This window comes from Acartia tonsa, chromosome 4 (assembly GCF_053477335.1).
Source record: "Acartia tonsa isolate MP-2025a chromosome 4, ASM5347733v1, whole genome shotgun sequence".
In the NCBI taxonomy this organism is placed as follows: Eukaryota; Metazoa; Arthropoda; class Copepoda; order Calanoida; family Acartiidae; genus Acartia; species Acartia tonsa.
In genome coordinates, this window is record NC_137263.1 from 53,642,609 (window position 1) to 53,668,916 (window position 26,308).

Consider the following 26,308-nt stretch of genomic DNA (forward strand, 5'->3'; position numbering starts at 1 on the left):
ATATTAATACAGGGGGGGGGGGGCAACAACACCCCAGAAAGGATAATGTTATGATTACTATAGATTGAATGAGTGAGTGTATATATATATATATAAAGGAGGGAGGGGGGGGGGGGGGGCAACAACACTCCAGAATGGATAATGTTATGATTACTATAGATTGAATGAGTGAGTGTATATATATTAATACAGGGGGGGGGGCAACAACACCCCAGAAAGGATAATGTTATGATTACTATAGATTGAATGAGTGAGTGTATATATATTAATACAGGGGGGGGGGGGGACAACACTCCACAAAGGATAATGTTATGATTACTATAGATTTAATGAGTTAGTGTATATATATATATAGGGGGGGGGGGGCAATAACACCCCAGAAAAGATAATGTTATAATTACTATAGATTGAATGAGTGAGTGTATATATATTAATACAGGGGGGGGGGGGGCAACAACACCCCAGAAAGGATAATGTTATGATTACTAAAGATTGAATGAGTGAGTGTATATATATTTATACAGGAGGGGGGGGGGGGGAGCACCCCACCCCACAAAGGATAATGTTATGATTACCATAGATTGAATGAGTAAGTGTATATGTATTAATACAGGGGGGGGGGGGCAACAACACCCCAGAAAGGATAATGTTATGATTACTATAGATTGAATAAGTGAGTGTATATATATTAATACAGGGGGGGGGGGGGCAACAACACCCCAGAAAGGATAATGTTATGATTACTATAGATTGAATGAGTGAATGTATATATATATATATTAGGGAGGCAGGGGGCAACAACACCCCAGAAAGGATAATGTTATGATTACTATAGATTGAATAAGTGAGTGTATATATACAGCATGACCCTCGAAAAAGTATTTTTAAGCATCTGCAGCCCTTATTTCTCAATGAATTATTAAAAAATGCATATGTCCTTGTTCTCCATAGTATTCCACGTAAGTAGATATAAAAATATTTTTTTACCTCCATTAACACTGGAGATTTTTAGAGCTAAAGTTTTGAAAAAGTGACTGGGAAAAAGAATTTTTTTTTGTTTCTCTTATTTTTTGGATGGTTATATATGTTTTTCTGGCAACTGAATAATGAGACACAAAGAAAAACAAGTTAACTAATTATTTCTTTTTTATTCCACCAAAAATATAAATTTTTAATGGCAAAAAATACTACTGAATGAATTGATTATTTGCAAATTTTAGGTTATTTATTAACCCTTATTTATAGAAAAGGATTAATTATGACAGTTGCTCCGCCTACTTTTCTGACATCTCAATTATTTAATAAGGGGTAAATTAAGCTTTTTAGACTAAAAAATCATTATGTTTTATTTTTATTTTCTTTATAACTTGTTTGTTATTAAAGTTAGGATTGTGAAACAAAAACAATTTCCTGCTATATTCATAGAGATTTATTTGGTTTTTTTAATCTTAAACAATTTTGCCTAATAAGTAAGTTTTTCAAAATATCATTAAACTAAAAAGACTCAAAAAATATGTGTAAAAAAATGCTTTTTACTCAAAAACTAAATTTTTTATTTCATTTTTGTATAAAGTTTCTGCTAGTAACAAAAATAAAAGGATTTCTAGCTTAACTTTGCTAAAAAAGTCGTATCATGTTAAAAGTTACTTTTTCCTCAGTCACTTTTTCAAAACTTTAGCACTAAAAATCTCCGGTGTTAATGGAGGTAAAAAAAATATTTTTATATCTACTTACGTGGTATACTATAGAGAACAAGGACATATGCATTTTTTAATAATTCATTGAGAAATAAGGGCTGCAGATGCTTAAAAATACTTTTTCGAGGGTCATGCTGTATTAATACAGGGGGGGGGGGCAACAACACCCCAGAAAGGATAATGTTATGATTACTATAGATTGAATGAGTGAATGTATATATATATATATTAGGGGGGGAGGGGGCAACAACACCCCAGAAAGGATAATGTTATGATTACTATAGATTGAATGAGTGAGTGTATATATATTAAGTATATGATGAGAACTACCTAAGGGCATAGCCGCAGGCAGCTACAAGTAGATGAGGAAAGAAAGGAGCACCTTCATTTTAGCTAATAAAATATAGATGTTTAGTAGAAAATAAACATCAAAATCAATAATCCTAAATTTTGTTGTAGTTATTACAGTAAAGAAAAGAATATAGGCATAATGTCAATACTAAATATAATACTGTTATGTCGATAGTTTGTCAGCAATAACCACTTTTATTTTGTGCTATAAAGACGAATAATTCTAATAATGGTAATAGTTATTTTTTTGTCAAAATCCTATTTAAAAAGTAGTTCATTTTGTCTGAAGTTTAAGATCTCAAAAACTACTGAACCGAATGGGATCTCTATTTTATGTAGACTCCAAAAAGGTCTTGTGGTGGTTTTGCTTTCAGATTTCAGTTTTAGGATTGTTAGAGGTTATTTTTCTAGACTCTCCTTGACCCTTCAAATACAGAGTCCCTAGATGCTGGAGCAGTAGCCGCTAATAATAATATAATCTAATTTATATAATATATAAAAAATTTAAGCAACTTTGCATCCACACCCAAGCCTGTGTATAGTGTGTGTGAGAACCAGATTATTATCAGAAGTTGTATCAGGTCAATTATAAGCTTCCAGAGTGCATGAGAAACCATGCCAGGGGTCATACAGGTCACACTCAAGTAGCAGATCTTTAGCATAGATATAGTGTACATTTGGATCGTCTTCCTTTCTTTAAGTTAGTGATAACTGAAGCGCATTGACTTTTAAAAATGCCGCAAACAATTTTATGATTTGATATTGCATGAGAAACCATGCAAGGGGCCATATGGGTCACACTCAAGTAGCAGACCTTTAGCATAGATATAGTGTACATTCGGATTGTCTTACAACCACTTGCTCGATGATAAAACTAAAGCATATTTACTCCTAAAAATGCCGCACACAATTATGAGCTTCAGAGTGCATGAGAAACCATGTCATACAGGTCACATCCAAGTAGCAGATCTTTAATTAGCATAGATACAATATACACCTTCCTTTAAGTAAGGGATAACTAAAGCGTATTCACTCCTAAAAATGCCGCACACATTTATAAGCTTCCAGAGTGCATTTCAACCACTAATATTAATCTACAAAAGAGGTAATTTTGTGTAATCGTAATTGGGTATGTGCATCAAGTTATTGTCCATTGTCTTACCCTTAAGATATCTGAATAAAATGATTGAGTTATGGAAGCTTTAGGTTTTAGATTATTTTATGATTGAATCCCTCCAAATTTCTATGATTTAGCTTATTATATAAGGTAGTAAGTTTTTTTTGTCTGAAGCTTAAGATTCCAATAACTACTAAAATGATTTTAGGGAAGCTTCACAAAGGTACTTAGATAGTTTTAGGCTATTTTATTTTTTAATCTAAGCCTTGTCATAGTTTTATGCTATTTTATCCTATGGAACACAGAGCAGTTACAAAATATAATGCTTGAAACTGTTAAAAAAAATATTTTTATGATAATGAGCCTGGTGATCCAGCATTATACTTGACTTTTGATGCAGTGTCTAGTCTATTTCATACATACTAGGAAAACACACACACAAACACACACCTGAACTGAATTAAACCCTTTAAATTCCAAAATTCATTTTAACCTTGCCTTTCAAGAAAAAAAGCCATCAATTCAGCCTAAAAATGGCTTAAAAATGAATAGAAAACTTTTGTGAATAGAAACTATTTAGAGTCTGTTGACCAAAATACTTAAAAAGTAAATTGAAATATTTATCTTCATATAAATGTAAAAATAGATAGATAGGAGAAAAAGGACAATTTACCTCTAAGTCCCTATTTGAACACAGAACACCTACTTTGAGAAATCTGTAAAAGGGGAAGGGGGCCGGGGGTAAGATTCAAATCAGATTAAAAAATAAACATAAGGATTGAAATAACGAAAATGTATGAATTAAAAAAGAAATTGTGATCAGTAAATTTTAAGTGAAAGACATAGAAATAGTAGAAAAAATTTTAATAGAACAGCCATGCAAATGCCAAAATTAACAACGGCGACAACATAAAGGCAAATCTTTAAAATTATGCAGTATGTTAAACGAACATTAATACTTGTAGAGTGCCAGTAATTAATTAGCAGAATATGAATCCAAGATCAAAATTGCTTGTCAATTTGTTGCAAAATTACAGAAATACAGGACACAGACTATCCTTTACGGACGTACAGACGGACCTACCTATAGAGTATCAACGCCTCCAAAAAAAGAGAGAATAAGAAAGAATTATAAAGGGCACAATTTAAAGTTTTGGTATTCAAAGTATTGAAAGGAATTTATTTGTTAATCTTTTTTCCCATGGATCTAACATGCAGACACATAGCGCAGGGATGTGCACTCGGAAAAATATAAAGGCTTACCTTCAGGGACTCATATGCAATACAAGGGGATCTTAAGGGAAAAGACAATTGCCGAAAATAGATGTACAATGATGATGTACAGAACTTAATGACCAATCAGTCAAATGCAATCAAAGTCTAAAATGTTATTATAAAACTTTGGGGACTAGTTTAATAAACAGCCAAATGAGGTCCCTCTCTTTTAACAGATTCCTACTGTAAAATAAAATTATTGTCGGAAAAGTTTGAACACTGCTAGTTTAGACCAACCAATCATGATCTAAAAGAAGATTTGAAGTCAACAAATGGCTATTGCAGATAGTGAAGGGACTGTAAATTAAACTGGTACCCAAAGTTTTTAAGAACGATATCTTATTAATTTTTAAAAACTTTGGGTACTTTTAATAAATTTTGATTGGTTGGTTTCAAACTTTAGTGTTTAAAAAATTTAACCTACAGAATAAGTAATTTTATTCATTATTATTTGGAATGTACATGCATGCATCGTCGTCCATTGTCTTATTCCTTAAAATCCCTGGATTTATTTTTAAGTATTATCCCTTTCCCTGAGAATATTAGAACACGAGACAATGTAAAAAAGAAGGAAATATATGAATAATACTTCTGGCTAGTGCATTTAATATCTCTTAAACAGTTTACCCGCGAACTTGACTTAACATGTGGCGCATCCTCTCGTCGATGGAGTTGTGATGGGATGTATGTATGTCTGTAGAGAGATGGTGCTCAACTATAATATTCAAAGTAGGGGGAATGCCTTTACCAAAAGATGCACATTCTCAATCTTCAGGGTGACTATTACTTGTTAAAATCTCCATAATTATTGAAATATTTCTACTGTGACCAGAAATTTAAACCTGTTCCTGCCTTTTTTTTCTTCCCTCTCAATGAAAACACAGAAAACTGTTCCTATTGAATTAAAAAACTAATATATTAACAGTAGAATTTAGTATTAACAGTGTCCAAATTGAACTGTAATGATAATAATTTTTCAATCATAGAACTGGGTGACTAGGTGTGACCCTCTGAGAAGAAAATGTAACCTTACATTTCTTAATTTTTGACTTATAACCCAGAACTGCGGTTTCACACACAAAAATTTCTAGAACGCTAACTTAAGCTGACACATAAATGTCTTTTACAGTTAGGGAGTTGAATCCATTTTTATAGAAGCAGAAATATAATCTATGATTATGGTTTGGACCCTCTAAAACTGTAATCTACCTTTCCACTTTCCCCTCTCTTGGTGAAGATATCTTCAACACCGATACGATTTTTGAAATGTAAGATTCTACTTTCCCTTCTCTTGGTGAAGATATCTTCAACGCCGATACGATTTTTAAAATGTAAGATTCCACTTTCCCCTCTCTTGGTGAAGATATCTTCAATGCCGATACGATTTTTGAAATTTAAGATTCCACTTTTGCCTCTCTTGGTGAAGATATCTTCAACAAGAGAGACAAAAGTGGAATCTTATATTTCAAAAATCGTATCGGCGTTGAAGATATCTTCACCAAGAGAGGGGAAAGTGGATGGGTAGATTACAGTTTTAGAGGGTCCAAACCATAATCATAGATTATATTTCTGCTTCTATAAAAATGGATTCAACTCCCTAACTGTTTTAATAAAGTAAACATCGGCAAGATACTCAAAAGTTAGACAACACACACACAAACATCATACTACTTAGTAAGATAAAACATCCAATTGTTGCATAGAACAAAAGGAACTTATTTTTTATAGTTTTTGTAAACAAAATTAAAATCCTATGGGAAATGGCCAAAATACGCAAAATTGCATACGAACAGAGAAACATTCTACTACTTTAATAAATCAAAAGTCTAATGAAAATCTGCACGATTCAAATGAGAGGTAGACTTTTAAAAAATTGACATACTCAAAGACAAAAAAAAACTAAAATTGCATACAAACAGACACACACATTCTACTACTTTAATAGTTAAACTCCCTGTAACTGTATCAGAATCTGACCATGTAACTTTAAATCTTTGCTTTGGCCGATTTTGCCAAGAAAATCGTGTATTAAATGACCTGCATATTTGTTTTCATGAATATAAAGTCAGTTTTCAGGTACATTAGGTAGGATAGACAGACAAACAAACGTTTCGGAGACCCTTGTTTTGAAGGTCCTGGACGCAAAAGCATCTGAAAAAATATGATTTTTTGTTTAATAAGGAATTAAAATTTCAGCAATTAACAACACTAATTATTAGACCGGCCCAAAAAATAATGAATTTTTAAATCTTTACCATATCAATTTGCGGATACCTTGAAGTTGTTACCGGCTCAAATGTAGACCTTTTAGTGAAAACTAGACCTCTCTACAATGAAAATTGATCTCGAAATTTCAATCTTAAGCTTTTTATCAAAAACTTCATATTTTCATGATTTTAACTAGAAATAATTAAAGAACTGCCAACCTAAAATAATGTAACAAGATTTCAAATATGAAGCAATTATAAAAAGTAGGCAGAACCGCCATTCCTGCCGAATAATTCCGAAAAACGTCTAAAAACGTTGTTTTATTTAAATTGATAATTTGTGTAAGAAATTGAACTAAAACAGTAGCTATTTTTTAATGACGAGATAGCGATAGATTTTTTCTTAAAATCAATTATGGGGCTAAAATCTACAAACAATACATAACCTATTTTTACATTCCGCACATTGAAAAGCGATTTAGACCTTCATTTGGGCCACACTACTAATTATAGAATGGCTTCTCTATTAAAACGAAATGAGACACATTTTAACAAATATAAAAATCTTTATTTTCTCATAAAACAAACATCCTCAATTATCCGACAGCTTTTCCAGTGGATAGATCCAAAATAAAAGCATTTATAATTCTGTTGATAGATATAGCCAGCAAACTTATACACGAGGCAAAAACACCTGAAAATATTACATGCATTAATGTTCCAGTTACAAATACAGGTTTTGAACACTAAACATCAAGTGACAAATATAACAGACAAATAATTTTCAACATATATGAAACTGAAAGGATGTATTTGTGTTTTTACCACTGCACTGTACCAATATGGTTCTCATTTACAGTAATGCTTGGTTATGTATTTCTCGGGGGTGGGGAGCGCAGCACTAAAAAAATACTAACCCTCCAACCTCCCTCCCTTTCTACAAATATTGGAGAGATGCATCTATAGGGGAAAACATAATTGGCGATAAATTGTTGTACATCACCAAAATTTATAGACAAAATTACACCTTCTATATGTGGAATTGGTTGTTAGAAAAGTTGGAAAACTGCTAAACTGCTAGTTTTAACCAATCAATCCTCATTCAATAAAAGTACCCAACGAATTGGAGATTGTGTATATGAAATTTATTATATAATATACAGTCCAATGTCCCCTTCCTTTCTAAAAAAAGGGTATGAATATATTGGATCTAAAGGGATGAGACAATGGGCGATAAATTAATATAAAGGGTGTGCAAAAAAAATGCGGACATTTTTTAAATTTCAATTGCGCGGCTTGTGTTAATAGTAGAAAATTATTACGCATATCGTTAGAACCGCTAGGAAGTCTATTTTTTGGAAATATAAGAACAATTCCTCTGCTACGTATAGTTTAGGAGCTATGTGGTAAAATGTCCCAACTGGCTTAAAACTTAACTTGCAAGTAAATCATTAAAGATTAAATTAAAGGGTATGCAAATGAAAATACGTACATTTTTAAAATTCTAATTGCTCGGCTTGTGTTAATGGTAGAAAATTTTTTTGCATACCTATTAAATCTATCTTATGGAAATATAAGAACCATTCATATGCTACGTATAATTTATGAGCTATGTGGTAGAATGTCCCAACTGACTTAAAACTCAAAAAAAAAAAAAAATTCCACTTTTCTCACATTTATCAATACAGCTCCTAAACTAAAAATAGCACAAAAATCGTACTTATATTTCCAAAATATAGAGCTTATGACGGTTCTAACGATATACATAGCATTTTTCTACTATTCACACAAGCCGAGCAGTTTGAATTTTAAAAATGTCCACATTTTTGCACTCTTTTTTTTATCTTTAATGATTTACTCGCAAGTCAAGTTTTAAGTCAGTTGGGACATTCTACTACGTAGCTCCTAAACTATAAGTAGCACAGTAATGGTTCTTATATTTCCATAAAATAGACTTCATAGTGGTTCTAATGGTATGCATAACGTTGTTCTACTATTAACACAAGCCGCGCAATTTGAATTTTAAAAAGGTACATATTTTTTATATACTTTAATCTTTAATGATTTACTCGCAAGTCAAGTTATAAGGCAGTTGGGACATTTTACCACATCGCTTCTAAACTATACGTAGCAGAGGGATCGTTTTTTTGCACACCCTTTACATCCTATATGATGATACACAAAATTAACCATTCTGTAGATTACAATTAGGGATTGAAACGTTTAGACACTCAACTTTATTAACCAAACAATCAAAATACAGTAAAAATCCCAAAAATTGTCTAGCCAAAGAATAAAAAACGCTATTATAAAACTTTGGGGACTAGTGTAATAATCAGCCTGATGTCCCTTCCCTCCCTGATGAATATATAGTATCGTGACAGGATGGTTAAATGATAATATAGCATCAATTTTCAATCAGAATAATTTAAACATTCTTCTAGAAAAGGAATGGATATAAAAAACGTGGATATATTGATATGAGAAATGTTGTCGTCCATTGCGTTTGCTTATATGGACCTCATTTATTGGTCAGTTCGTTCAACCAGTAGGAGGAAAGGGGATGGGGTAATGGGAGTGGATGACGTGTATCGTTATTTTAGCCAGCTGTGAGTAGACTACATGAAAATCTGGTGCAACATCCAAGTAATAATATATCGATTGAAAAGTTAGTCCCTAGAGTTTTAATGGATGCAGGGGGAGAACAATTGTCAATAAAAGGATGGCAAGGTAATCGGGTAAAAGTTGCTTTCTTTCCCCAAATTTAAAGGGGGTCTAAGGGATAAGACATTTGAAGATAAAATAACATTAATAAACCTCAAAGATGACAAACAAAAGTACCCCTTCTGCAGATTAAAATTATTGGTTGAAATGTTTGAACACCACTAGTTCAGAATGAACCAAAGAAAATTAAACAAAAGAATCCAAAGTTTTTGAGGTGTAAGTAGCTATAAAACTTTGGGAACAAGTGTAATAACAGTCCAAATGTCCCCTCCCTCCCTGAATTTTACAAAGTATCAAAATATCATACTAAAAAATCTAAGCAAATCTTATCTTATTCTATTGTCCTATCTCCGACCGTCTTTACCCTTCATTCTAAAGTAACTGTTTGTTGCTTAAGATCCGTAAACTGGCGGACCATTGAAAATAAATGATAATCTAATCACACCTGGAGTACATTTTTGCAGGCAGACTTTGGAGGTCAATCTTGGTCCAGCCTAAAATATAATTGTTTTTAATAGTTATTTATAGTACTATAGACAGCGATCGTGGCTCAACACGTAGCGCATCCGCTCGTCGTCGAATCTCGGTCCGACACCGCGTAATAACTAAAGACGTTTAAGATTGTTCCTATTGCTGCTATGTCAGATGCGCGACATAAATAGTTTGAATAGGGGGAATGCCTTGGCCCAAAAACAGGCGCAATTCACTACCATGCACAGTTAGGACTTCTCAGACAAAGGTCGTGCAATCAAAGGGTTGGTTTGCTGATGGGCAAATGGACGCTTTACACCGCAATCATAGAGATTAGGGATGACAACCCTATCCCATATCCATCAAAAAAGCCACATTGTTACTGAAACACTGGCAAATTGTCAGCGGCCTATGCTCCCCCTGTGGAGTGAAAACGGCTTGCTACTGAGCTTTCCGCAGATATTAAAATTAAAAATGGCATTGTATTAGGACGGACAGATCCTAATGATAGAAAAGCTTCGCTTTTAATAGTTATTTCTCGTATCGTATTATAAACGGCTTTCCGCGGATATAGAATGTACAATTATAAGATTAAAACTAGTTTTTTTTTAGCCCCGAGGTGCCGGAGGCACCGGCTAAAAAAACTGGTTTTAATCTTATGATTGCACATTTCTATATTCGTAGAAAACTGTATATAATACGATGCTAGACATAGTTTTTTCGTATGGATGAGAACCGGTTCCTATCCACCGGATTCGAATGAATACGAGAAAAACTTTTATAAAATCATGTACTTACGTCCATAGCAGTCATAGCCACGCACACATGACAACCAACCACTGAACCAAAACAGCCTAAACAATAGTACATATTTATTCACCTTCAAAATACTGGCGTGCACAGAGATGTTGACTCCCCCTAAGTGATTTTTGACTCCTCCTTGAATCAAAATCCAGGGAAGTGTAATCCAAACAAAAAAGGGACTATTTTTATTGTTAGGGAGTGTAAGTGTCCACGCCCTACATAAACAGCATAATTTTGCCAGGGGGTAGGGGATACACTTTCCACACCACATCCACACCACACCCCCTGCTTTTTAAGAGCACTAGCGGCTATGCCCCTAGAGGCCTCTAGGGGCACTTGAGGAGATTAGAGTCGAATTTTATAACCCAATTTATTATTTTAGATTTTAAAAGAAACAGTAAAAAAAAAAATTGGGGGGGGGGGATTTTTTTCTAGGGGAGATTTCTCTTAGGAGGATGATGGTACCCTCCCCCAAAATAGTTACAAACCTTCCTGGGACTTATGAGAAGCTACCCTGTTAAGGAGAACCTGATCGGTTTAGCAGTTAGCGAGATCCTTCGGTACAAACACACAGACAAACAGAGATCCTGTTACTTTAATATAAGGATTTAATGAACAGTACAGGCAGACAAACAGACCAAAGTGTAATACTCATAGAACAACTTCGCTTCTAATAATTTAAATAAAACAAGGGTGACAACATCCATAAAAGCAAAGCTCTAAAACGGTATGACAGACAAACATTAAGTCTTGTAGAGTGTCAGAACTGAATATGCAAAATATAGATTTATTAAAGTTTTGATAAAATTGTACGTAAATTTGTTGCAAAACTTCTTTTAGGACATACTGACATTTTTAGGAATTGATTATAGATTTGCTACGCGTTCTAAATCGCACCCAACTACAACAGAATTCATGTTTGAAATCGATAGGACAATTCTAACATGTCTAAATTAACTAAAAAAGATAATCGTTACGAACGGACCGACCCTAATTGTAGAAAAGCTTCGCTTTTAAAAATAGTTCATTATTTTCTTAAATAACTTTTAGTTAAAAGAATACCTTTCATTCCTATTTATTAAAAAGCGAAGAACCTAAAACAAGGATAGTAAATTCGAAGGTTTCGCAGCTGAATTAACAATTCATGAATAAGAATGACATGAATGACAATGGAAAAAGATAGATAGAGAAAGAGAGAGAGGGAGAAAAAGAGATGAAAGAAGAGGAAAAAGATAGATGGAGAGGGAGAGAGAGAGAGAGAGAGAGAGAAAGAGGCAAAATAAACAGAATGGCAAATAGAAATATAGAAAACGAATTAGATTGAGATAAAGGAAAGACATATTTAGAAAGAAATTTAAAAACTTAAAGTGTTTGTTTGTTTGCGAGAGAAAGAAAAAATAAACACTTATTAATCAAAGAGATGCTACGCTCCTCAAAAAATTCTTTGACCTTTGCGACGTCGGTGGTATTTGAGTTTAGGGGGCCATCAGTAGGCCAGCAGCCAACCATTAGTTGAAACAGTTTTTTAATAGTTTTTAACTTGCTGCGTAACTGTTTCAAAAATGCAAAAATTTTAATGACCATTTTTCACTTCGCATAGCGTGTTCTTTCAAGTTTAGATTCTCTAACTAGGTTTGTTTATGTTTTATTCTATGTAATACAAGCGACTACGCCCTTAGAGGCCTCTAGGGGCATTTAAGGAAAATTGGGAGTAGTTGACTTCCCATTTTAGTTTTAAAAAAGAAAAAGCATATCCATATTTTTTGGGAGGGGGTTTCTCTGTAATCTCAACCATAATAGTCATAAACCATTCATGGACCTATGAGAAGCTTTGCTGTAAAGTAAAACCATAAACCCCGAACCACTTCATTATGCAATCTACATTTTCCTGGATATTTTGTCTATGGTAGTCCATAAGTGTACAGCTTTACAGTACATTGTTTCTATTTGTTAAAGCAACACGTATGATAAAAGAAAAAGATTCTGTTTAAAGTAAAAGGCTTATATTTCAATCAAAATCTATATTTTTTTATTTTTTACCGATCCACGTCATTATGCAAATCAAAAGAAAATCAATGAGAAAACGTTTGTTTTGCACTTTTCTCCAATTTTAAAAAATGATTCTGATAAAATAGCAATATTTTAAGGGATTTATGTATTAATTATAATGAAAAACAGTTTAAGGTAGATTTTATTGATTTTTCTAAATAAGAAATAATTGAAAAAAAGAAATTCTATCCTTATCACTTTAGAGGACAGCTGCTGACCCCCAGTCTTATGGATGAAGCTAAATACATGTTAAAGATAAAAAATACCCTGAAAAGTATACAAAAATGTTTTTTGATGTGTTAAAAAAATTCATTTTAAAATCTTGATTTTGAGGATGATGGCCTTTAAGATGCTCTTACTGGTGGTGAAGGTGAGCTAAATGTTATCTAAGTACATGACCATTACAACAACTTGTCTATTAACCTATGTACCATTTTTTGTAGTCATAGCAGCCTCCAGTGGAGCCTCTCGACATGAAATATAACCATTATCTAAAAACTACATTATTTACTTTATGAATTTTAGTAATTAAAATTGCATTTTTTTTCTTTTTTAATATTGCTTGGCTGGAGGCTGCTATGACTACAAAAATTGGACCATAGTTCAATATATAAGTTTTCTTCAAGGGCATGCACTTTGATAACATTTAGCTCACCATCACCACCAGTAAGAGCATCTTAAAGGCCATCATCCTCAAAATCAAGATTTTAAAATGGATTTTTTTAACACATCAAAAAACATTTTTGTATACTTTTCAGGCAAATTTATATTTTTTACATGTATTTAGCTTCATCCATAAGACTGGGGGTCAGCAGCTGTCCTCTAAAGTGATAGGGATAGAATTTCTTTTTTTCAATTATTTCTTATTTAGAAAAATCAATAAAATCTACCTTAAACTGTTTTTCATTATAGTTAATGCATAAATCCCTTAAAAAATTGTTATTTTATCAGAATTATTTTTTAAAAGTGGAGAAAAGGGCAAAACAAACGTTTTCTCATTGATTTTCTTTTGATTTGCATAATGAAGTGGATCGGTAAAAAATACAAAAATATAGATTTTGATTGAAATATAAGCATTTTACTTTAAACAGAATCTTTTTCTTTTATCATACGTGTTGCTTTAACAAATAGAAACAATGTACTGTAAAGCTGTACACTTATGGTCTACCGTAGACAAAATATCCAGGAAAATGTAGATTGCATAATGAAGTGGTTCGGGGTTTATATGTTTGGCATATAGCGAGATCTTAAGCTACAAACATACACAGACAAACATCGTGTTACCTTTATATAAGGACTAGCGTATACGCCCTTGGAGGCCTCTAGGGGCACACGAGAAAAGGGGAGTTGAAATACAAAACCCATTTTTTTGGGAGGGGGGGGGGGAATTTTTTCTAGGGGCAATTTCTCTTGGGAGGATGGTGGTACCCTCCTTCAAAATAGTTATAAACCTTCCTGGGACCTATGAGAAGCTAGCCTGTTAAGGAGAACTCGATAGGTTCAGCGGTTACAGACAAACAAACATCCTCTACTTTAAGGATTACACGCCCCTATGCTAAAAGCCCCTGGATTTTTATTTCATACATTTTTATGACACAAATAACCACATCCTTGCTGGGGCATAAAAATAAAAGGAAGTCATTATTTTTTTTGAGGGGGGAGGGGAGGGGTTGGAGATATTGAAAGAATTTTTGTTAAGTCACTTATCTATCATAACTAAAAATATTTTCAATTTCCTCCCAAGCACAAGCTGCTTTAAAAGAAAAGACAAAACATATTTATTCATTCTTATAGAAAAAAGGTAAAATATCTTCTATCTGTCTGTCACTAAAGATCTCGAAAACGGCTCTAAAACCATTAAAGCTCCATATAAATCAAAAAAGTAAATTATTTAATTGTCCTAAGAATCACCGCTTAATTACTGGTAATATGACATCTACATCATAGAAAAATTAGTTGAAAATATAAAAAAAACGTTAAAGGACAAACGTACTTTTTGATACATATTTTAAGGTTACTTCTCCTTTTAGTTTGTTACAAAATGTTTCAGGAAAATCATGAAAAGTTTGAAATCGATAGGACTATTCTAACATGCCCACCCAAATTGATTAATAAAGATTTGCATAAAATACGTACATACTACCTAATTTTAAAGAAAAGCTTTGCTTTTAAAAATATATTTATATATTTAAAAGAGAGTAAAGTCTGAAAAAGTTCTGATCCAACTAATTTATAATCTTGGCATGTAAATAAAAAGATTTTTTTGAAAAAATCTATCAATATTAATATCTTTACTATTTTTTACTACTATTAGAAATTAAATAAAAATATATCTGACATATTTTCCACATGTATTTATATTAATCACACGTTTATGATATAAACGATCTTATCTTGATGTAATAAAAGACCAAAAGTAAATTTTCTATGTAATGCAGTTCATTATAATACAGTCCTTATGATTTTTGAATAATTCCTACGAAGTTTAGGCACCATGTATAAAATGTTTGTTTATCGATAAAAAATATTTTGCAATAAGCTATTTAACGCTTCTTTTATACAATTAAAATTATTATTTTTTTAAGTGAACCAATTCTATGTTTAAAATACTTGTTTGTCTGTCTGATAAGTTAAGTTTCGCTTTTATGATGTTGCTACCCTTGTTATAAATAAATGTTTTTTTCTTAAAACAATAATCTTTCTAACATTAACCCTTCCCTGTATTGTATCTATTACCTGAAAGAGAGGGTAGAAGTTCCACATAGATATTTACAGTGTCTTTCAAAGCCCCAACTGAAAAATACAATATAAAAGTAACAGAATGTCTGTCTGTCTGTCCAATTGATTGGTTTGTACAAAACTGAATGTTCAAATAATTTCAATTTCTAAAAGGGGCAGTTTTCTATAGCAATTTATCTTTCATTGTCTTATCCCTTAAAATCCCTGTGATTTATCAATATCTTGAATATTTCCAATAACTTTAAAAAGGGCCCTAACCCTGCGGGACCTATACCTGCGGTGACTTAAACATGCAGAGCTACTAAGTACCCGTCATAAACTAACCTGACCTGACGTAAAGTAATCAGAGGTGGATTCTTAAAAAAGATTGCCCCACTAATCGCTTAGTGGGGCAAAATTGTTTTTGTGAAAAATCCACCAAAATCACATTGAAAATCTACAAAAATTAAATAAAATCTTAGAAGGGTTATGAACATAAGATTTTATTTTATTTTTGTAGATTTTTTATGTGATTTTAGAGGATTTTTCACGAATAACAATTTTGCCCCACTAAGCGATTAGTGGGGCAAATTTTTTTAAGAATCCACCTCAGCAAACAAATGAAAAATATCCCCCCCGCCCATTTTTGTCAAGGTATACTCACCCACATGTTCAAAAATAAGGTTGACATAATCTACAGGATCCCCTATCTCCCCACTGGTCGTCAGAAACCTCTCCTCTCTGGCGTATGAACTAAATATGAAATTTGACAATTAGATTTCCCTTAAAAGTAAAAATTTCTTTAAAATTTGCTAGAGAAAATTTGTGAGTGCTTTTTTTCAAACCTATAACCGAAACACCTACTCCTTTAATTCTATTTTAACACAAGGTGGTAATAAGTACTATACCTGTAGGACTCTTAAAACCTATACTAAACATAACTGAACACCAAAAATATACTGTTTTAAAATTAGAGGAAACTGCCAATTTACCTTTGACAAAACCCCTAGATAGACCCTACTAACCGAAAAAAACTTATTTTGTAGCCAAGGCGTTAACACTGCTCAAAAGTGTCTTTGTATGAAAACACCTCAAAACAGATTACCTATTTTGAGGAACATCAAGATCCACAGTGAAGTTTGTCTGCTTGTATTTCTTGTTTGAAATATCCTCATATGTGACACTGCTGCTACCTCTTACAATCTCATTCTTGTCATTATCGTCAACATTCATAATGATGTCATCATAGTGAGTGTCATCACGGTTGATATTATTGGTCTTCAGGTTATCCTGCACTGTTTTATCCTTGTTAGGTTTCTAAAAAGAAATATAACAGTTAATAATCGTATTATATTATAGACAGGTTTTCGCGGATATTAAAATTCGGCCCCTGAGGGCTAACAAAACTGGTTTTAATGTCTATCATGTGATGCTAAACATGATTTTTCAGCATGGCTAAGAACCAGCAGAAAACCAGCGAGTATAAATCCATTTAGAAGCCGTTCCGGAAATTATATATTAATCGGTTATGTACAGCCAATATTTTGTAAACATAGGGTTTACAAATATTTAAAAGTTTTTTTTAATTCAATGTACAAAACAAGATATTTCTAAAACTAATATTTATTTATTCAATTTTAAGAGGGAGTATTATAGCTATTTGCCCTTGAACTTCTTAAAATTGCGTCCATTCTCCTGGCCCCCATTATAAAATTTAATATTATGAGGGGGAAGAGACTAAATAAGTAATCTCATAATCCTCAAGATGTAAATGCAATTACTTTCTTTCAGTAATATATGATTATACTGTACATTCAAAATTAAAGCTTAATTTGAGCATCAAGTTTGAATGCCAGTTACTGTGGGCTAGAATTGAATCAAGACAAAAGTAAGGGCCGAGCCCTGAGACCTATGTATGGTGAAAATAGACATAAAACTATGATGATTCCAGGTAAAACCAAAATATTTCAGCGGGGGCTTTTTGAGAAAATTAGATTTGAAAATTTCAAGTTCAATTTTCACCCCCTAGGAGTTGCCGCATAATCAAGACAAGAAAAGCAAATATTATTTATTTTAAATTTTGAACAACTTTGCTTTAATAAAGTACTTCATAAAACCACTCCTGAAGGGAGTTAATAAATGGCCATTTTTATCACTTGCTTTACAAAGGTCACGAAAATTCAGCCTAAAATAAATCATATATAGAGAGGTTTTAAGAAGGACTTCATAAAAGCAAAGTTGTTCAAAATCTAAAATAAATAATATTTGCTTTTCTTGTCATGATTTCCTATATAGATCTGTCATGGATCTTGATGCAATAAAGCAAGCCGTTTTATAAAAAAATCTTTCGAAATTAATTCATAAGGTAAAAAACTGAAAAAGTAGCTCATATAGATATAGAATAAACATGGAAGCAGGGATAAGGAATTTGCTGAAGATTTCCATGGTTCTTTGATAGACTAAAAAAAGAGAAAAAATATGAAGGTTTTCATTAATATTAAAATTATTAAAAGATAATTTTTTTTTTTAAATTCTCCTCTGAACCTGTAGGGAAAATCTGCTAGAGGCAAAGCTGCTAGTTAATCATAAAGGATGTGTCTCTTGTGGTCGAAATTAAAGATTACATTTAACACTGAAATGAAGTGGAACTTACGCAGAATGTAATCTATGTGCTGTCAAAATGACATGTTCCAGTACCAGAAGTCAATTATATGGATATTTTAACAGAGATTATTGGCTGGTGAATAGTGTGGCCCAAATACAGGTCTAAATCGCTTTTCAATGTGCGTTATGTAAAAATAGGTTATGTATTGTTTGTAGATTTTAGCCCTATAATTGATTTTAAGAAAAAATCGATCGCTATCTAGTAAAATGCATATTTATTTTCACCTTATTTTCCACAAATTATGAAAGCCTTACACCAGATATAAAGCAAAACATCAAATTTTCTGTCTGTTTGTTTACAAACATTGAAATAAAATATTATAATCACCAGGAATAAACATGAAGAAAGAAAGTATAAAAATTTATTTATGTACAATTACAATAATTTGGGAAAGCTAATTCATACTACCAAATTATTGAAGAAAAATAATTAAAGATAAGCCTTACTCTTTATTCCTGGTTTAATAAAAAACAATCAAATTATTTTTTGCAATATCATTTTTTTTATTAGTATGCTTTTTTTTAATATTGAATATGAGAATAGGTATATTACATATTTTTTTACCTTCATTTAATTTTTTATTTAAGTAAATTGTCTCTTTATTGGCGACAATGTCTGTTGAGCCATGAAATTTATTAAAAACACTTTTTCCTATTTTTTGTCTTTAAAATGTATATTTTTTAGAGTTTTTCATCATTTCTCTTCTCATAAGACTAATAGCTACTGTTTTAGTTCAATTTCTTACACAAATTATCAATTTAAATAAAACAATGTTTTTAGACGTTTTTCGGAATTATTCGGCAGGACTGGCGGTTCTGCCTACTTTTTATGATTGCTTCATATTTGAACTCTAGTTACATTATTTTAGATTGGCAGTTCTTTAATTATTTCATGTTAAAATCATGAAAATATGAAGTTTTTGATAAAAACCTTAAGATTGAAATTTCGAGATCAATTTTCATTGTAGAGATGTCTAGTTTTCACTAAAAGGTCTACATTTAAGCCGGTAACAACTTCAAGGTATCCGCAAATTGATATGGTAAAGATTTAAAAATTCATGTTTTTTTTGGGCCAGTCTACTGGTGAAATAGTACACAATCAAGCAACCCATGCACACATGCCATAGGGATCATCCCTTTGGAGGGGGCCAAGGAGGCCAAGGAAATGGGTCTCATGGGACACTCAAAACATCTTTTGTTGATAGCAGATGGTGGCAGTCACAGCCTCTACATATACTGTAATTAGTGCAGGCACACTTGGGCTTACATTAGGATGTGAAGTCCAAGATCATTGGTGATGACATTGAGATTCCTCAACATACTGTCAACACTAATGTCAATGTAACTCCTCTTATTCTTAGTTATTATTTAGTAGATTATTTCTCTCATTAAATGGTAAACCTTTATTGTCTTGCTAAAACATTATTCTAGAGAAAAGTTTTATATTAATATTCTTACCACAAATTGTTTGATTTACCCTCCTCTACCTCATACTTTTTGTTGAAATGAAATTGCTCTTATATTTTTTGAATACCTAAACTTTGATAAATCTATTTTTAAACCTTGTATTTATAACATACTTTAAAGCATAATTGGTAACAGAACTATTGTGAGCCTTATCCAGACAGGCCCCCATAAAAGCAGCAATACTGACTGCATAGCTGAGTTTAGACAGTTGGAAAAATTAGAAGCTGCTGCTAGCTGACAACCCTGATGCTGTGTGCTAAATAGGCAAACAATCAAGCAGCATCATAGGTCCACCAATAGTACTTTTCAAGTCAGAAATTTAAAAACATCTTGCTGTATCATTTACTAAGTATATTTGCGATTACTTTTATTTAATGAAATCTTCCAATTTTTAACATGTACAAAACGGCCTGCTTAATTGCTTCAAGATTCATGTCAGATCTATATAGGAAATAAATGTCTATAAACGAGCTCAAGTTTTCCAAGGAATATATGATTAAAACTCATAGTGCTCCAATAATCCATAATAAACTCTCATTGCCCAGAACGATAAGACCCATTATTTTACTTTATTAAAAATAAATTCATTTTTTTCATTTCATGTTGCTATTTACCTTATATTGATGTATTTAATTTCTAATCATAAAAAAGAAAATTTAAATTTATAATATGATAAATTTAAGAAAACTATGTTTTAAAAGAATTCGATTGTGGCGACATTTTGTGTGTTCAAATATTAAACTAAAATTGTAATCATCATCATTAACCCTTTGGTGATGGTAATGTAAAGAAAAAAATATAATTTTAAAAAATCTTTTAAAAATCATTTAAATTATTAAATATTTACTTTCTTTTAGATAGTAATGCCGGGTGAGGAAAATAGATTTATTGAGAAATAGATATGCATATAGAAAACTAGCCAATAGGGAGATAATTATATCGAGCCAACTCTAGTTAATACACATAACATCTGGAATTTTTGTGCTACTTGCAAGAAAGTTCATTTCACTAGCTTCAGACATAGATGAAACATCTGCAGATGTCAAAGAATTACTTCTTGAAGAGATTCAAAGAAAGTTGGAATTAGAAGAGTGTCATCTACTAAACCAACAAAAAGAACTTAGGGAGCAATGACTGGACAATAAAAATTAAGCTGTTGCCTTTCAATGTTAAGACCTTGATACTGACAGATAATAATGCAGAAACATGCACTGTTAATACAGCTATTTTAAAAGGCTTCTACTGAAATACAGTGGATTTAATGTACTGGGTCTTTAAAATTTCAATCTTATTAAATAAATATTAGGTATTTGAGTCTGAAATATTATATATATTTATTTTTGATACTTCTGTCTGAGTACATGCTATATGCCTGGGAATGACCAGCCAAGAAGGAAAGCTGATAGGGACTCTTCAGTTTGAATATCTCTAATCTTAAATTGTATCATATAGCATGAGGAAAGATATTTCTGAATGCTTAAAAGACATCAGCAAAAATATAGCAAAAAATGGCCTAGAAATTCAAAATTCAAGACTTGGAAGAGCAGAGCTTGATAATAAGCTACTTCATCTTCAGGATCCATATGTACTGCTGTGTATGAAAAAATGAGAAATCTACAACTAAGCCCAGAAGTGTATTGTGGCATCATTTACACAGCTACCACAGCCATGAAATGGCTTGAAAATTATTAAGAATTTACAGTCCTGGTAAAGAATGATGCCTTGGAAGAAACCTGGAACTAAATTATTTTGTGTTTAGGCATGGATAGTGGCCCAATGATGTCTTTTAAGCATTAGATATTCTGGCCCTGTTTCTCTAGTTTTCACATAACATTACCAACCTTAACTATACAGTAGTTTAGAGTTATTATGTCTTGAAAAATTATTTTAAAAAAAACGAATTTCTGATTTTGTGCTTATTTTTAGTGTAAATTTGATATTTGAAGCCAGATTTAATAAAGGAGTTGTAGTATAAGAGATATTTGACCTGGTAAGAAGCCCATTAGTGAGAATTATATATTTGTCACAAAAAAGGCTTGGTGTACAAATAATGAATTCAACTTTTCAATTAAAAATTATTATTCTTAATTTGGTTTACTTTACAATGAGGTTTTGCCGCAAGATATGGAATTTAAATATCATCAATATTAAAGATACAGTAAAAGTTAATTCTGAAACAGTTCATCAGTACATCCTTTATTGAGAAACAGTAGAATTCACCATATTTTTCTTGAATTTCAAACATTTCTAATGATCTCCTTTCTTTCTCCTACATTATGTATGAAAAAAGGCAAACCTTGGCTATGTCAAGATGTGAAAAGGATGATGAGGACATATTTTTTAGAAAAGTGACACAACTCCATTCTGTATTGCACCTATGAGGTATGCATACCCAAAAAATAGGAATGTTGTTACATTTTGAGGCAGATTGTTATGTCTTATGTAGGAAGTTAGTTATATAGAGCGTAACAAATCTCCCTTCAGAACTCTCTAAGGAAAGAAGTATTGTCCTTTTCATACTTTGGATGCCTATAATCTTCTACCTGCTTCCCATCAAATAAAATGGGCAGGATATGAAATTGTTACTATATGAGAAACTAGTTTCAAATAAATTACAGGGTGCGCCACATAAATCCAGACTTTTTTAAAATGACCACATTCCATATTGTACCTCTATAAAGCAACTGCCATGCAAAATCTCAGACCTATAACTCTTTTTTTAGTTGAGTTCCTTTGTTGACTTTTAGTTTTGGTTTCAAAAAGTGGCACATCCGCCTCCCCCCTTTAAAATTATTTTTGGTAAATTTAAGGTTTATATAAGCACACTGGAATTGCAATTTTGTAAAAATCTTTAAAATCGAGATCACACCAAAGCTTTAATAACTGGTCTTTTTGCAGATTTAAAACTTTGCAGTGCCTGTGTGGTCGCAATTTTGCATTACAGAAAAAATATTTTGCATGGGTCATTTTTTTGCATTACAGAAAAATATTTTGCATGGGTCATTTTTTGCATTACATAAAAAATATTTTGCATGGGTAATTTTTTTTGCATTACAGAAAAAATATTTTGCATGGGTCATTTTTTTGCATTACAGAAAAAATATTTTGCATGGGTCATTTTTTGCATAAATCAACCATAATTTGGCTAAGTGCCAACATTTAAAAAAAATTTTCCAGGATGGGACACTTTACTGTGTATTTATATGAATTCCAATTGATGTAGACTATCTAGATGGACAAACTGACTTTAAAAGTATTACTTTTTTTAAACCTTGCATCTATAACATACTTTAATGCATATTTGGTTATAGAACTACCATGAGACATATCCAGACAGGCCCCACAATAGCAGCAACCCTGACTGCATAGCTGAGTTCAGACAGTTAGATGAAATAGAATCTGAATTTATAGAAGCTGCTGCTAATAACCCTGATGCTATGCGTAAAATGGGCAATCAATCAAGCAGCATCATAGGTCCACCAATAGTTCCCTTTAAATCAGAAATTTACAAACATCTTGCTATCCCCATACTTCACATTACATCTGGAATTTTTTTACTCCTTGAAAGAAAGTTTATTTCCATAGCTTCAGACATAGATGAGACATCTGCAGAAGATAAACAATTGCAAACTTCTTCTAGAGAGGAATTAGAAACATTGCTGGAAACGGAGAGCCACTTACTAGACCAACAAAAAGATCTAGGTGAGCAATGGCTGGACAATAAAAATATAGCTGATGCCTTCTTACAATCTAAAAACCTAGATCCAGACAGGAAAAATAAATGTGATGCAGAAACATGCATACTTGATCAGGCTTCTACAGAAATCCAGTGGGGCAAGCCATGCCAAAGGTAAATTTTATCTTTACAATTTTGATTATAGACAAATTAGCAACTGTTTAAACCAGCGTTTTGGAGCCGTTTAATTTTGATGCGGCCCCAGCTGCGGCTCCGGCTCCAGCTGTGGCTCCTACCTTAAAAATTAATAAATTAATTTTTGTTCATTACTGAATTTGATAAAATAAAATAAATAATATAAATATTTTGCTTTTATTTGATTAAAGCTATATAAAAGTAGAAGGATGTGTGTCTATTTGTTAAGTAACAATAGTTTTTCAGTTTACTATAGAGATATAGTCCGTTTCCAAATTATAATATAACTTAAAAAGTTAAAAATATCATTTTTAGCTAATCTGGAGCCAGAGCTGTTTTTAATGAAAAATACGGCTCTGGCTCAACCAAAAATGTTGCTGCTCCCGGCGTCGAAACGCTGGTTTAAAGTGATCGCGAATCAATTTTTTCAAAATGCATTTTCATTTACTTTTTCTTATTTTTAAAGTAATTTTCATAGAATAATGCCTTAAAAGTTCAATTAAGTTAAAAAAAAATCAGTTTAAAATGCCGAGAGTATTTTCTCATGAAAATCATGTTAAAATTTGAGCAACAATGAAACTAAGAGAAAATAAGCTATTTCTTCGCTTACAGATAAAAACAAAAAAAATAATACTTAGAAAATATTTTTGTAATACATCTCTATAAATATTTGTCTTCGAACTTTCTTTAAAATGTAATTAAAAAGTTTGGTTTATTTTATAAAATCATTGACCAACTACCGCTGTGTTTGTGCAGGTATAGTGACAAAAGGAAAATTGTTTAAATCTCTAGAATCAATAACATTTAAGAGTTTAGTTGTTTAAAAACCAAAGATCTATTATATTTGCTATAAACTTACAGTAAAAAGTTAAGTCATTTTAATAAAATATTTTCATAAAAATGAGCATTCTTTTGTTCTCCCGATCATCGGAAACAAACCAAATTTTCCCAACAAAATTTACTACATTGAATCCCTAGATTTCCAAAATATATTTTTTAATTTGAATTTTTCTAATTTATATCTTTATAATTTTAATCAATGTGTTTTACTCGTTTTTGTCAAAACATTAATTCTAAAAGAAAATTGAAAAATAAATTGAAAATCCAGGGCCCATAGGTTTATTTACATTATAAAACATATGGGCGTTTGTTATTGTTTAAATCTGTACATTCTGATAACACACGCGTGAGCAATAGGTTGAAAATTTGTCTAAAAACATTTCAAGTCTAGAAATAAAACTGCTTAAAATTGTCCCTTAGCCTGTGTTAAACTTCCCTTATAAGGAGAACTTAATAAGTTCATTAAAAATTAAGCTTCCGACAAAAAAAGCTTATTGTTTTATTTAGTAGGATTATTTTAATATAATAAAAGATGATAGTATGTAATGTATTCATTTACCACGGCTTCTAAATACATTTGTATGAAACTCTGTATAAATAACGGGAAAATGTATTCTATAACCCTAAGTACACATTTTTATAAAGAAAAAAATAAAACCAATTACGTCAAAACGAGATATTTGTGTGGGGGACAGTGAGTGTAAAGGGATGACACATAAAACTTTAAATAAATATTCAATAATTAAGAAAACTACAATTTGATTTTAGAAACATAATGAAAATTAATGTACGACGTTTTAGCCAAGAATGTGAATTTCTTTTGAGGTAATTTTTTTATTGATTAATCATATAAAATTAACTAACTATTTACGTTGTGCATCTGACATAGCAGCAGTGGGAACCATTTTTAATGTCTTTAGTTATGACGCAGTGTCGGACCGAGATTCGAACCTATTACCTTCTCAACGACGAGCAGTTGCGCTACGTGTTGAGCCACGGTTGCGGGTTATTACGTCAATCATGTTTAAAATGAATTGACAAAACCTCTTATTTAGTGGCGTGCACAGGATTTTTTTAGGTTCTGAGCTTATTTTTAGAGATATTGAGATGATTTTTTTTTTCAGAAAACTATCTTAACATAACTAAACTAAGTAATCATTACAAATTTCATTTTGGGACTTTCCTTCTAGTAGCTAGTGGAGCAAAAGACCCCCAAACACTAAAACTTTGAGTTTTGAGCTTATATTTAAAGATATCAACCTGTTTTTTTAAGTAAACTTTTCCAACATAACCGTACTAAGTAATCATTACAAATTTCATTTTGGGACTTTCCTTCTAGGGGCTAGTGGAGCAAAATACCCCCAAACACTAAAAATTTAGGTTCTGAGCTTATTTTTAGAGATATTGAAATGATTTTTCTTCAGAAACCTTTTTAAAAATAACCAAACTAGGTAATCATTACAGATTTCATCTCAATATCTCTAAAAATAAGCTCAGAACTTAAATTTTTAGTGTTTGGGGGAGTCTTGCCCCACTAGTCTCTATAGGGAAAGTCCCAAAATTCAATTTTCAGACCATTGTCAAGGAGGGGAGGTGTATCCGTCCACCTTAGTTTTTTTCACGGAGTGTATCCATCCCACTTTATTTAAAATCGGCCAAAAATTGACATTTATGTTGTTTTCAAACTATATAAATAATATTATTTTTTTATTTAGATGATCTTGTTGACTGTGATTTCATAAAACAAACTGAAGCTTATTATTCAAAATCTAGAAGAAATAAAAACAAAGTGAGAAGTTGGAAGTGTCACTTTTTGAAAAACAAACTTTTACATCTTAAATTTCTTAGTTTCAAGTAGCAATTGCATGCCTATGCTTTCGGGAAATTTTGAATTTTATTAAATAATTAAATTCATTTATGAACGAGAGCAATTAATTTAAAGCACATTTCTTTTTCAGTTAAATATACTAGGTTTCTTTTGAATATAGGTAAAGGGGGGGGGGGTGGGATGTGGTGACTCATACCACGACCGCCGCCGTTTTTTTAAAAATAC

The 26,308-nt window shown here is 31.8% G+C and overlaps 1 protein-coding gene and 1 long non-coding RNA gene across 2 annotated transcripts in view; one reads left to right on the forward strand and one right to left on the reverse strand.

Moving 5' to 3' along the window:
* Positions 1-7,193: 7,193 nt before the first annotated feature.
* The window catches only part of LOC145317779 (uncharacterized), a 32,255-nt gene continuing 13,140 nt past the window's right edge, over positions 7,194-26,308 (reverse strand). The window contains exons 2-7 of the mRNA XM_080159047.1: positions 16,519-16,730; positions 16,078-16,166; positions 15,432-15,488; positions 10,641-10,696; positions 9,817-9,865; positions 7,194-7,341 (exon numbers count right to left, since the gene is read on the reverse strand). Of these exons, the coding sequence (XP_080015173.1) occupies positions 7,244-7,341; positions 9,817-9,865; positions 10,641-10,696; positions 15,432-15,488; positions 16,078-16,166; positions 16,519-16,730 (561 nt within the window). The 3' untranslated portion in view covers positions 7,194-7,243. The remainder of the gene's footprint in view (positions 7,342-9,816; positions 9,866-10,640; positions 10,697-15,431; positions 15,489-16,077; positions 16,167-16,518; positions 16,731-26,308) is intronic.
* Positions 24,953-26,044, forward strand: LOC145317778 (uncharacterized). Its single transcript, XR_013879103.1, has 2 exons — positions 24,953-25,080; positions 25,971-26,044. It is a non-coding gene; the product is annotated as an uncharacterized LOC145317778 (long non-coding RNA).